The sequence below is a fragment of the Ovis canadensis genome, chromosome 15 (assembly GCF_042477335.2).
Source record: "Ovis canadensis isolate MfBH-ARS-UI-01 breed Bighorn chromosome 15, ARS-UI_OviCan_v2, whole genome shotgun sequence".
NCBI classification, from domain to species: Eukaryota; Metazoa; Chordata; class Mammalia; order Artiodactyla; family Bovidae; genus Ovis; species Ovis canadensis.
In genome coordinates this window covers 35,495,872-35,509,066 of record NC_091259.1, presented here as the reverse complement: position 1 = coordinate 35,509,066, position 13,195 = coordinate 35,495,872, and the positions used below count along the sequence as shown (strand labels likewise).

Below are 13,195 nucleotides of genomic sequence, written 5' to 3'. Positions count from 1 at the left end.
AATATTTAAAAATATCTTTATATTCCATTCACTTAAGTGGTAAACCTACAGCCCAGAAGTTGGTTTATTGTTCTAGAGTACCAAAGAATTGATGCTTTTGAACTGTGGTGCTGGAGAAGACTCTGGAGATAGTCTAGGGAGATCAAACTAGTCAGTCTTAAAGGAAATCAGCCCTGAATACTCATTGGAAGGATTAATGCTGAAGCTGAAGCTGAACCTCCAATACTTTGGCCACCTGATGCAAAGAACTGACTCATTGGAAAAGACCCTGATGCTGGGAAAGATTGAAGGTGGGAGGAGAAGAGGGTGACAGAGGATGAGATGGTTGGATGGCATCACCGATTCAGTGGACATGAACTTGGGCAAACTCTGGGAGATAGTGAAGGACAGGGAAGCCTGGCGTGCTGCAAGTCATGGGGTTGCGAAGAGTTGGACATGGAGAGTGAACAACAAACAACAAAAACATACAGAGTATTGTTGGCACCATGTTAAATGTTTAAATAACAATAATAATAACGTCAGTTAGTCTGAGAAAGTTGCCCATTGTGTTAGAGACACACCTAGGATTTCTTTTTTCTGAGAGGGTAAATATTAACCAGATGGGAGTCATTGAAACTGAGAAATTATTTTCTTTTTGCCTTAAAATTTTTTCTTCTATGCCTTGAATTCCAAGTAATCACCAGAAAATTCCCACTTACTAATTATTTTTATGCCAACACACCATGTTTTGGGGCTTCCCAGGTGGCACAGTGGTAAAGAGTCTGCAATGCAGGAGACTCAGGTTCGATCCCTGGGTCAGGAAGATCTCTTGGAGTAGGAAATGCAACCCACTCCAGTATTCTTGTCTGGAAAATTCCGTAGATAGAGGAGCCTGGTGGGCTATGGTCCCAAAAGGTCAGACCAGACTGAGTGCACAAGCACGTGGTTCTGTCTTAGAAATGTTTCCAAGAAGGATGCATGTCTCATTTTCTTACTTCAGGTATGTGTTGTCTCTTCAGGTAAGCTCTCACTGCTGTATCTCCCAGACGTTGTGCATTGATGAACTATTTTATTTTCGCTGTTTAGTATATTGCCCAAACAAAGAAGTATAGAAAAATAAAAAATCACCTAAAAGACCTGCTAGATATTTTAAACTATAGTTGACTCTCTTTTGTTTCTTTTATTAAAACTTTAATCGACTCTTGAACATTGTGGGGATTAATCCACATGTAACTAGCAGTTGGCTTTCTGCATCCCTGTTTCCTCTACATCTGAGGAGTCAACCAACCATGGAACATTTAGAACTGTTCAGTTCAGTTCAGTCGTTCAGTCGTGTCCGACTCTTTATGACCCCAGGCCTCGCAGCACGCCAGGCCTCCTTGTCCATCACCAACTCCCAGAGTTCACCCAAACTCATGTCTGTCGAGTCGGTGATGCCATCCAGCCATCTCATCCTCTGTCGTCCCCTTCTCCTCCTGCCCCCAATCCCTCCCAGCATCAGGGTCTTTTCCAATGAGCCAGCTCTTTGCATCAGATGGCCACAGTACTGGAGTTTCAGCTTCAGCATCAGTCCTTCCAATGAACACCCAGGACTGATCTCCTTTAGGATGGACGGGTTGGATCTCCTTGCAGTCCAAGGGACTCTCAAGAGTCTTCTCCAACACCACAGTTCAAAAGCATCGATTCTTCAGTGCTCAGCTTTCTTCACAGTCCAACTCTCAACGTCCATACATGAGCACTGGAAAAACCATAGCCTTGACTAGATGGACCTTTGTTGGCAAAGTAATATCTCTGCTTTTCAATATGCTATCTAGGTTGGTCATAAGTTTCGTTCCAAGGAGTAAGCGTCTTTTAATTTGATGGCTGCAGTCACCATCTGCAGTGATTTTGGAGTCCAAAAAAAAATAAAGTCTTCCACTGTTTCCACTGTTTCTCCATCTATTTCCCATGAAGTGATGGGACCAGATGCCATGATCTTCGTTTTCTGAATGTTGAGCTTTAAGCCAACTTTTTCACTCTCTTTCACTGTCATCAAGAGGCTTTTTAGTTCCTCTTCACTTTCTGCCATAAGGGTGGTGTCATCTGCATATCTGAGGTTTTTGATATTTCTCCTGGCTGACGTACTCCTTTTCCTATTTGGAACCAGTCTGTTGTTCCATGTCCAGTTCTAACTGTCCTGACTTGCGTACAGGTTTCTCAAGAGGCAGATCAGGTGGTCAGGTATTCCCATCTCTTTCTGAATTTCCCACAGTTTATTGTTTAGAACTATAGTGTTTACTATTGAAAAAAAATTCATGTATAAGTGGTCCTGAGCAGTTGAAAGCCGCATTGTTCGAGGGTCAACTGTATTTCCTTTGCGGTTCATTGAGAACTGACTAAATCTTATCCTTGGTTGTCCTGTTAAGTCCTCCTGTCTGGAGCTGGCTGGAATCCTGATGGCTCAGTCATTCCTTAGGCTTGACAGCTGCATATTTTCCCCAAAACAGTTGTGATGATATGTAAAATGGGTAGAGTAATGAGTTCTTTTCAAATGCATATCTTTGCTTTGCCCCTTAGTACTTGATTTATTTCTTATAAACTAAAATAAGGAATCCTTGATTGGTTCCAGTGCAAAGGTCAGGATCTCCCCAAGAATATAAACAGCCTACATCCTGAATGTAGCCACGTGGTAGACCTTTAATCCTGGCCCTTTAGTGCCTAGCACTAGACTATAAAGAGAAGTGAAAGTTGCTCAGTCGTGTCTGACTCTTTGTGATCCCACGGACTATACAGCCCAGGAATTCTCCAGGCCAGAATACTAGCATGGCTATCCTTTCCCTTCACCAGGGGATCTTCCCAACCCAGGGATCGAACCCAGGTCTCCCACAGAGCAGACAGATTTTTACTAGCTGAGCCACAAGGGAAGCCCAGTAGGCTATAAGGGTTAACCTTTTAGTCTGATTTCTGTAGTCTGTGGTGATTTGGGGTTTCTTTAAACCTGTTTTCCTGACGACAGTTCTATTTTCTAGTAAGTTTAAAAGAAAAAGCTTTTCATCAAGGCTGATTGTAAAGACATTTAATAAATTCCTTTTCTAGAAGCCATTTCAACTGGGAACGAATTAAGCCTTATGGAAAGAATTAAGTCCAACAGGAAAAAAAAAATCGATGATTTTCTCAGTTTTCCCAAAGGTGGTACCATTCTACGTTTATAGGAGAGAAGTTAATTCATTACATACAACAACGCCTTATTGTTCTCAGTATTTGATCCAAAGACCCCAGAGTCTCCAAAATTCTTTCAATGAGTCCCCAAAATTCTTTTAGTGAGTCCTCAAGGTCAAAACTGTTTTATAAATATTCAAACAATATTTTTATTTTTGACTCTCACTCTCTCACAGTTACATAGTGGAGATTTCGAAAGACTACATGATGTTTGATGGTCTGATTCCCTGACGGCTGGTGCAGTGTGTGCTTGGGTATTCTTATTCTTCTGTCTTAAAATCTTCCGTTCTGATTTTAATTTTAACCCAGTTTCTAAGTAAATATTAATAGGTATTACACGTATGAACAAACCTTCTTTGAAGGTTCTCAGTAATTTTTAAAAGAAGGAATCCTGAGACCAAAAAGTTTGAGAACTGCTGTGCGGCTGAGTGTGGGACTTCCTTCTCTCACAGAATCCCAGTGGGGAATATCAGTAGCTACTAGGGAGCTGTGCAAGTGTGTTGCCTTAAGCCAGGCAGTTATTCAATAAACATTTTTTAATGGAACTAAATTGGGTTCTTGGAATGCAACTTTGAGACCTTTTCTAAGATTCTCCCCAAGGCAGTGCTGGAGCATTGAGTTCCTTGCAGCCTGCCAAGTTTCCTCGAGATGGGTGACTGGCAAGTCTCAGTATTGGGTCAGGTATTTCAGAAGTCGTTTTCGTGGAATACCTGCTCTAACTGATGGCTCATTGGCATTATCTAGAGCAGTGCTGTCCAGTGAGATAAAGGCCACGTATATAATTTTAATTTTAGAGTAATCATATTTTCTAAACTAAAGACTTGTGATATTAATTAGGTTTCCCTTCAGTTTTTTTTTTTTTTAAGTTTACTTTATTTTACTTTACAATTTTACTTTGTTGGTTTTGCCATATATCAACATGAATCGCCGCTGGTGTACACGTGTTCCCAATCCTGAACCCCCCTCCCACCACCCTCCCCATACCATCCCTCCGGGTCATCCCAGTGCACCAGCCCCAAGCGTCCTGTATTCTGCATCAAACCTAGGCTGGCGATTCGTTTCTTATATGATATTATACATGTTTCAATGCCATTCTCCCAAATCATCTCACCCTCTCCCTCTCCCACAGAGTCCAAAAAACTGTTCTATACATCTGTGTCTCTTTTGCTGTCTCGCATACAGGGTTATCATTACCATCTTTCTAAATTCCATATATATGTGTTAGTATACTGTATTGGTGTTTTTCTTTCTGACTTACTTCACTCTGTGTAATTGGCTCCAGTTTCATCCACCTCATTAGAACTGATTCAAATTTATTCTTTTTAATGGCTAAGTAATACTCCATTGTGTATATGTACCACAGCTTTCTTATCCATTCATCTGCTGATGGACATCTGGGTTGCTTCCATGTCCTGGCTATTATAAACAGTGCTGTGATGAACATTGGGGTACACATGTCTCTTTCAATTCTGGTTTCCTCGGTGTGTATGCCCAGCAGTGGGATTGCTGGGTCATAAGGCAGTTCTGTTTCCAGTTTTTTAAGGAATCTCCACACTGTTCTCCATAGTGGCTGTACTAGTTTGCAATCCCACCAACAGTGTAAGAGGGTTCCCTTTTCTCCACACCCTCTCCAGCATTTATTGCTTGTAGACTTTTGGATCGTAGCCATTCTGACTGGTGTGAAATGGTACCTCATTGTGATTTTGATTTGCATTTCTCTGATAATGAGTGATGTTGAGCATCTTTTCATGTGTTTGTTAGCCATCTGTATGTCTTCTTTGGAGAAATGTCTATTTAGTTCTTTGGCCCATTTTTTGATTGGGTCATTTATTTTTCTGGAATTGAGCTGCAGGAGTTGCTTGTATATTTTTGAGATTAGTTGTTTGTCAGTTGCTTCATTTGCTATTATTTTCTCCCATTCTAAAGGCTGTCTTTTCACCTTGCTTATAGTTTCCTTTGTTTTGCAGAAGCTTTTAATTTTAATTAGATCCCATTTGTTTATTTTTCCCTTTGGTTTTATTGAGGTATAATTAACAAATAGAATTGTAAGATACTTAAAGTATACAATATGATGTTTTGATATGTATATATTGTGAGAGGATTTACTCCAGTTGAGTTAATTACCGTATCTATCATCTGACATAGTTATCTTTTCTTCCTACTAGGTGGGAATATTTAAGTTCTACTCTCAACAAATTTCAGTTATACAATGCCATATTATCAGATGTAGTCACCATTTTTTACGTTAGATCCTCAGACCTTATTAATTTTATAACTGAAAGAGTGCACCCTTTTACCATCCTCTCCCTATTTTCCTCACTCCTCAGCCTCTGACAGCCACTTTTCTACTTTGTTTCTATGAGTTTGGCTCGATCTTTCTTTTTTAAAGATTTTACATATAAGTGATACTGTGCGATAATGTGGTATTTGTCTTTGGCTTATTTCACTTGGCATAATGTCCTCCCCAGATTCATCCATTTGTTGCAAATGACAGAATTTTCTTCTTTTCTAACGCCCAATAATATTCTGTGGTATACGTACACCAGATGTTATTAATCCATGCTTCTGTTGACGGACACTTGGGTAATTTTCGTACTTTGGCTATTGAGTGAACATCGCAAGACAGATAATCTCTTTGAAATAATGATTTAGTTTTCTTTGGATATATACTCGGAAGTAGGACTGCTGGTAGTTTTACTTTTTATTCCTTGAGGAACCTCCATACTGTTTTCATAGTGGCTGGACCGGTTTATACTCCCACCAACAGTGTATAAGGGTTCCCTTTTCTCCATTTCCTTGCTGGCATTTGTTATCTTGTCTTTTTTGATGGTAGACATCCTAACAGGCAGGAAGTGGTATCTCATTGTGGTTTTGATTTGTATTTCCCTGATGACTAGTGATGTTGAGTCCCATTTCATGTACCTGTTGGCCATTTGTATGTCTTCGTTGAAAAGATATCTGTTTAGGTCCTTTGCCTATTTTTAAATTGGATTTTTTTTTTTCTGTACCTGAGTTGTATGAATTCCTTCTATATTTTGGATGTTAACTCCTTATCAGATATGTGACTTGTAAATATAATTCCCATTCCATAGGGTTGCCTTTTTATTGAAATTAGGTTTAATAATATATTTTATTTAGCTTGTTATATCCAAAATATTGTTTCTACATGTAATCAATGTAAAAATTATCAGTGAGATAGTTTACATTCCCTTTTTATTGTTAAGGCTTTGAAATCTGATATGTATTTTTACATGTATAGCATATCAGTTTGAACTAGCCACATTTCAAGTGCTCATTAGTTACATGTGACTGGTGTCTACTCCATTGCACAGCACTAATCTAAACCATAAAATGATTCTAGACCTGAGCTGAGAGTAATCTAGATACTAGATAAGTTTTGTCGTATAACTAAGAGAATACAAGCTTAGCTACAGAAGTTAATATAAAGATAGCCTCTTAAAAATAATTAACAATGGCAAAATGCCTAAATGTTATGCATTTCAATGAGAGGTAGACTTCTTTTCATAAAAGAATATAGAAAAAAATAAAAATTAAAAAAACTCTTTCTCTGCACTGTTATAATGTCTTCTCTTACCTTCTTAAAAGCATTCCGTTGTTTACTGTATTCTGTGACATGATTATGCGTGCATCTGCATACTAGTTTAAGAAAGTGCTCTTTCTCTTTCTGGAGGAATTTTAGCGATTGTGGTCTTTGCGTTTTCTCCCTAAGTAGTTTCTTTTTTTTAAGCTGCTCATTGATCGCAGCGTCTCCCTGAGTGAAGAGACCTGCTTATGTCTGGTGGGTAAGGAGGGAACGTGGTCTGCTTTGACCTTCATACTGAATCTCTTCATGGCTCATTGCTTTTATTGCCACCTTATCTTGCCTGTGAATGTGACATCGGAATATGTGAGTGAATTATTGCCTGTTGTGAGGAGAACACTGTTTTCTTGAACTTCATTCCCTAAGAGCATTACTGCACTTAGAAAAATTAGGTAAGAGTTAAAGGAACTGTGGTTTAGAAGTGAGAACAGGAGGAAATGGCTGTTTTCCCCTTCTAGAATGAGTAAAGAACTAGGACTTCAAATTTGGCACAATATAAGTTTAACTTTTCCTTATACCACCTGTGTACTAAAAAAGAAATTTGTGGAAATATATTGGGTAAGGAAATTCTTAAGGACTCCCAATAATCTGTGTCTCTTTAGCAACATATTTGATATAATACCATGTTTGATTAATACTATTGTCAATTCACAAGATCATGCTCTTGGCAGGATTCTGTGTAGAGTAGTCAAACTTAAGAAATACATGGTCTGCTGGTAATGTGTTGGAAATTTCCCTCTTTATTTGTTATGCTTTTCATATGTATGTGCAAGTATGTGATTCATAGATTTTTAACACTAACCTAAAAACATTCTTTGAGAGTCTTATCTTCTGTTTACCTGCCCATTTACCTTTTGTTATTGACACACTTTATTTTTCAAGCAACTAGTATGTACTACTTTTAAAGACTTTATTATATAGCCTCCAATAATCTATAACAGTGTAAATTTATGGTCATTGGTCTCTTCAAGTAGTCTTGAAATAATTAGAACTACCTGCTTGCCAGCTACCTGATCTCTGACTTGGTAGTTTCTGTTTCACTGGTGTTTTGTTTTAAGGAATTGCTATTTAGAAAACTTCTACTCCTCAGTTTGCAGCTAAGGTAGGAGCTAAGTACGAGGAAGTTCCCATCTCTGTTAGTAAGTGGTCCCATTAGGTGCCTGTGCAGAGTAGTCCTGTGGCCTCCTCCCTTGTGTTAGCTACTTAGCATGGATGGAAGGGGGCCCAGCCTGCCTTGAAGAGGGAGAAGAAGAAGGAGGGAGAGGAAGGAAGCAGCTCCTGCCTTCTCTTTGACATAGCCTTCAGGATCAGGTCTTGCTGTGGGTTCCATCCTGTGGCTCAGTCTGACTTTGCTGAATGAAATGTGTTTTCTTCCCAGTTCTGTTTCTTCCGTGTTCTTCCCACATCAGCTGGAAGCAGCCTGTTCTGAATGCTGCCCACAAATTGTTAGCTATTTTGCTGCTAGTCCCCCAACTCACCCCTTAGGAGTTGTGTTGCAGATCCAGGACTATGTCAGTTAGTGAAGCAAATCTAATCCTTGCCAAAGAATGCCTAACATTTAAGGCTTGATTCCAGAAAAAAAGGAAATAATAACAAAAGCAGTACCTCTAACGAATGTATATTGCATGCCAGGCATTATATAAGAAGGTTGCATTCATTAGCTCAGTTAATCCTCAGTAACTTTTAAAGTGGCTTCTATTGTTGCCTACACTTTATAGATAAGGAGCCATGGAAAAATTAAATAACTTGGTTATATGTTGGTTATATGGTTATATGTTATGAGACAAATTCAAGATTTTGATCCCAGTCAGCTTGATGCCATGTTCAGCTGCTAGGCAAAGCTTCACCTCCCTGTGTCTTGTGGAAGCTTAAATCTCAGTATAAAGTAGGCAGGGACTTGATGCTTTTATATATTAAAATCTCTCTGAATTTACTTCTAAGATTATGAAAAAAGTCAGTGTGTTAGTCACTCGGTTGTGACCGACTCTATTGTGAACCTATGGGCTGTAGCCTGCCAGGCTCCTGTCTCTACTATGATTTTTGTTGCTGTTGTTCTGGGAATTGTTCTTAGAGAACCAGCTGCAGATGCCAGACTAATTGCTGGCGTTAAGGTCCTATATGTGGTCTCCCACAGTGACGAGAAGAAGAAATGGTTAGGGGCCGTAGGATTCAGGACAGCTTATTAGAAGATCAATTAGCTGGTGAGATTTGTTAATGTTTGTGCTATTGCTCCTTATAAAATTCTTCTCCCTCTTTTCTGCCCATCTCAATTCTGTGTCTCCTCAGGCCTTCTCTCTTTGTGAAGTCTGTACCTGTGCTTACTTTTTCTCCCCCAGCTGAAGGTCATACTTCGTCCTCCATTCTGCTTATACCGTGTACAGGGCTGTATTCATTCTACTTCCAGGGCTGAATGGTTGCCTGTTTCACATGCCTGTCTTCTCTGCTAGATTGTGAGGTCCCTGAAGTGAAGGCTGTGTCTGGTTAGTTTTTGTAGCTCAAGCCACATCCGCCTCATTTTATCACATTCCATGTTCAAGGCAGAGCTTAACTCTGAATTGAGCTGGAATTGCTCTGCTTGTGCCTTCCTTTCATTAGTCCTTAACCTAACATCAGAAAGTTGCTGTTGTGCTGGTCATTCTTACATTTGAATCATTTACTATGTATAGTTCCATACTGTCTGTATTTATTTGGTCTGAACTTTTTTTATTATTGACATCTTTGCTTCCCTGCTTTTCTTTATCTTTTTTTTCTCAATAAGTGTAAATTTTCTTTTCCTCCCCCAGTGTGTAGACCCATATAATTTTAGGAATTGAAAGGTGCTAAATTTGCTTAGCCCTTATCCTTCATCCAGCTAATATTTGTTGAGTACATACTGATTGAGTAGTTGAAAAAGACATAGAGATATTTGGGGGCAACCCAATATATTGAATGTTTAAGAATAATGAGGAAGTTTAGATTTAATAGATTAAAAATGCCTTTCATCATTTATTCTCTTTTTAAATGTGTGCTGCTGAGTAACTTAAGAATTACGAACAAAGTAGAAAGATGTTTTATGCTGAAGCTGTATATATACAGCACAGAAAGGTCTCCTAAAGATTTTTTTAGGATTGTCATTAAGAATTTGATTCTAAAGCTGAGCTACCTGGGTTTCATTCTTTGGTCTACCACATACTAGCTATAAATTACTTCAGTTCAGTTCAGTCGCTCAGTCGTCTCCAACTCTTTGTGACCTCATGAATTGCAGCACGCCAGGCCTCCCTGTCTATCACCAACTCCTGGAGTTCCCCCAAACTCACGTCCATTGAGTCGGTGATGCCATCCAGCCATCTCATCCTCTGTCGTCCCCTTCTCCTCTTGCCCCCAATCCCTCCTAGAATCAGGGTCTTTTCTGATGAGTCAACTCTTTGCATGAGGTGGCCAAAGTATTGGAGTTTCAGCTTCAGCGTCAGTCCTTCCATTACTTAGTCCTGGGTAATTACTGAATCTCTATGTGTCTCAGGTTCCATATTTGTAAAACAGGGTTGATAATAATATGGAGTGTTGTAAGGTTTGAATGAGTTAGTATTTACAAAGCACTAATGATTATAGAGTATATATATATACTGACAAATAGTAAGTGTTCAGTATATAGTGTATATATATAATGTATGTAATATATAGTATATAGTAATTGTATATATATAATATAGAGTATATATAGTATATAGTTATAGAGTATATTATAGTATATAATGATTGTATATAGTTATATAGTATATATATAGTATATAGTAATTGTATATATATAATATAAAGTATATATAGTATATAGTTATAGAGTATATATAGTAGATAGTAATTTATATATATAATATACAGTATATATAGTTACAGTGTATATATATATAGTAATCGTATATGTATGATAGAGTATATAGAGAGTATATAGTAATTGTATATATATAATATAGCGTATATAGTTATAGAGCATATACATAGTATATAGTAATTGTATATATATATAATATAGAGTATAGTATATAGTTATAGAGTATATATATAGTAGATAGTAATTGTATATATATAATGTAGAGTACATATGTAGTAATAGTGTATATATGTAGAGTATATAGTAATCGTATATGTATAATGTAGAGTATATAGAGTATATAATTCAGTATATAGTAGTTGTATATATATATAATATAGTGTATAGTTACAGAGTATATATATAGTAGATAGTAATTGTATATATAATATAGAGTATATATGTAGTAATAGTGTATATATGTAGAGTATATAGTAATTGTATGTGTATAATGTAGAGTATATGGAGGGTATATAGTTCAGTATATATTAATTGCTGCTGCCACCACCACCACCACCCTTGCTACTCTGTTACTGAATTATAGAAGCACCTCCTGCGATGTGGGATGCACCTGTGGAACTTCTAGTCAGACCTTACCAAGTCATCATTTACGTATCATATAAGCTGCTTCTTTTAATAAGAAGCCCTGCATATTGTTCTCTGCACCAAAGCATGATTTCCCTAGATTGCAACCGCATCTGCAGGGTAATGAAGTATTTTGTTCTGGGGTTTTACTGTAGGAGCAATTTAAGAAATGGCAGAAGACCCATTAGCTTTTGGAGTCTGTTCCTTTGAGACTAACTTGCTAGGAATCCATTTCCTGTCTTTTTAAAAAGAGTAAATTTATTTTCTTCACTGACGTCCTGTAAACAAGATAATGGCAATTTGTATTTTGTGGAATATGTTTTAAGGTGGATTTAATTTTCCTTAGTAAATGCTTTTTAATAATGCATGAGTGAATGTTCTTTCTCTGTTGTCAGGTTGCTATCAAGATCATTGATAAGACCCAGCTGGACGAAGAAAACTTGAAGAAGATTTTCCGAGAAGTTCAAATTATGAAGATGCTTTGCCACCCCCACATTATCAGGCTTTACCAGGTAGGACCCCTAGTGGTGTAGTGCAGGGCAGCAAAGAGCCCATGGTGGCCACTTGTGTCTGTGGCCACTTTTGAAGAGAAGGTGGGTGGGTGAACATCTGCAACTTTTTTTTTTCTATGTTCGTATGTTCTTCCTACTATTTCCCCACCCTATTATCCCCCAACTCAGTACTTCAGTTTCCCCTGGGGATTTACTAGTAAGCTCTAGCTTACCTAGGTAAGCTTGGATGCCATTCTTAGAGTTACACAAAAAGATTATTTAGAAGATGATGAGAACCTATTTATTCAGGTCAGAATCTTAAAGCAGAATGGGAAACCCAAAAGGAACAGAGAATTTAAAGAGATCAAAATAATATTAATTTTCATAGCATTATTGAAATACCAATGTCTGTGATCATTTTATGAATTATCACAAAGGATACTTTCAGTGTGGCTTGTTGTACCAGTCGAACCTGTCTCCTTTCAACTTTAATAGGGTCCCAGACATAGTTTTTCTAAGGTTGCACTTGATTACCTTGATAACCAGGAGACTGTGTATGCGTACTTAGTTCCTCAGTCATGTCCGCCTCTTTGCAACCCCGTGGACTGTAGCCTGCCAGACTGCTCTGTCCATGGGGATTCTCCAAGCAAGAATACTGGAGTGGGTTGCCATGCCCTCCTCCAGGGACTTCTCAATCCAGGTATCGAACCCAGGTCTCCCACATTGCAAGCGGATTCTTTACCATCTGAGCCACCACGGAAGCCCAGCCAAGAGACTGACTCTGCATAATGGCAGAGTTTTCTATTCTACTTTACTTAGCTTCCCAGGAAGCATGCATATTTCATGCCATCATCAAAAATGATTCTTTAGCCTTACTGCAAAAGCAGTGAATCTAATGGCTGGAATTTTAAGCCAGATAGGAGAGGAGGACCTTGCCTTAGCAGGCAGGTGGAAGAGATATTTTGGGAGAGGTGGGGCTTTGGGATGCTTCTCAAATTGCAGTGTGTTGGCAACCATGAGCCCTGCCTGTGTATGAGGCCAGCCCTACTCACTGCTCTCTACCAGAACAGCCAACACCTCGTTCTGCAGGAAGTGGCCACCCACTCAGTTCGTTTGCTGCTGTTAGTCTGCAGTAAATGGTTACTGGCCCAGACCTGGGATCATGTGTAAGAGTGGAAAGGTTACATCTGAGGCACAACAGGCAACCTCTCAGTCTGCTATTTTTATGGAAAAGAAAGCATGTCGTGATATTAATGTATGTTTAAGACTATAGTGTTAGGGCTCTTGTCTGGCGTCACCTGCTCATGCCATGAGATGAATTAGATCAGCAGGAGCAGGATTGTTGAAATTTTATCACACAAAGTTATATTGAGCAACACCTCTGTTGTGCCTGAGAAGGAAACCCATGAAAGCTTCCTGGGGTTGCCTGAAGAGCTGTGTCTGCAAGTTCAGAGCTGATGCTTCCTTCCTATCCTGACAGACAGTAAACTTCTT

General features: G+C 38.6%; 1 protein-coding gene across 6 annotated transcripts in view; it reads left to right on the top strand.

Moving 5' to 3' along the window:
* Positions 1 to 13,195, top strand: part of SIK3 (SIK family kinase 3) — a 263,960-nt gene that overhangs the window by 134,876 nt on the left and 115,889 nt on the right. For all 6 annotated transcript variants that reach the window (XM_069555268.1, XM_069555269.1, XM_069555266.1 and 3 more), the window contains exon 2: positions 11,606 to 11,722. In XM_069555268.1, coding sequence (XP_069411369.1) covers positions 11,606 to 11,722 — 117 coding nt within the window. The remainder of the gene's footprint in view (positions 1 to 11,605; positions 11,723 to 13,195) is intronic.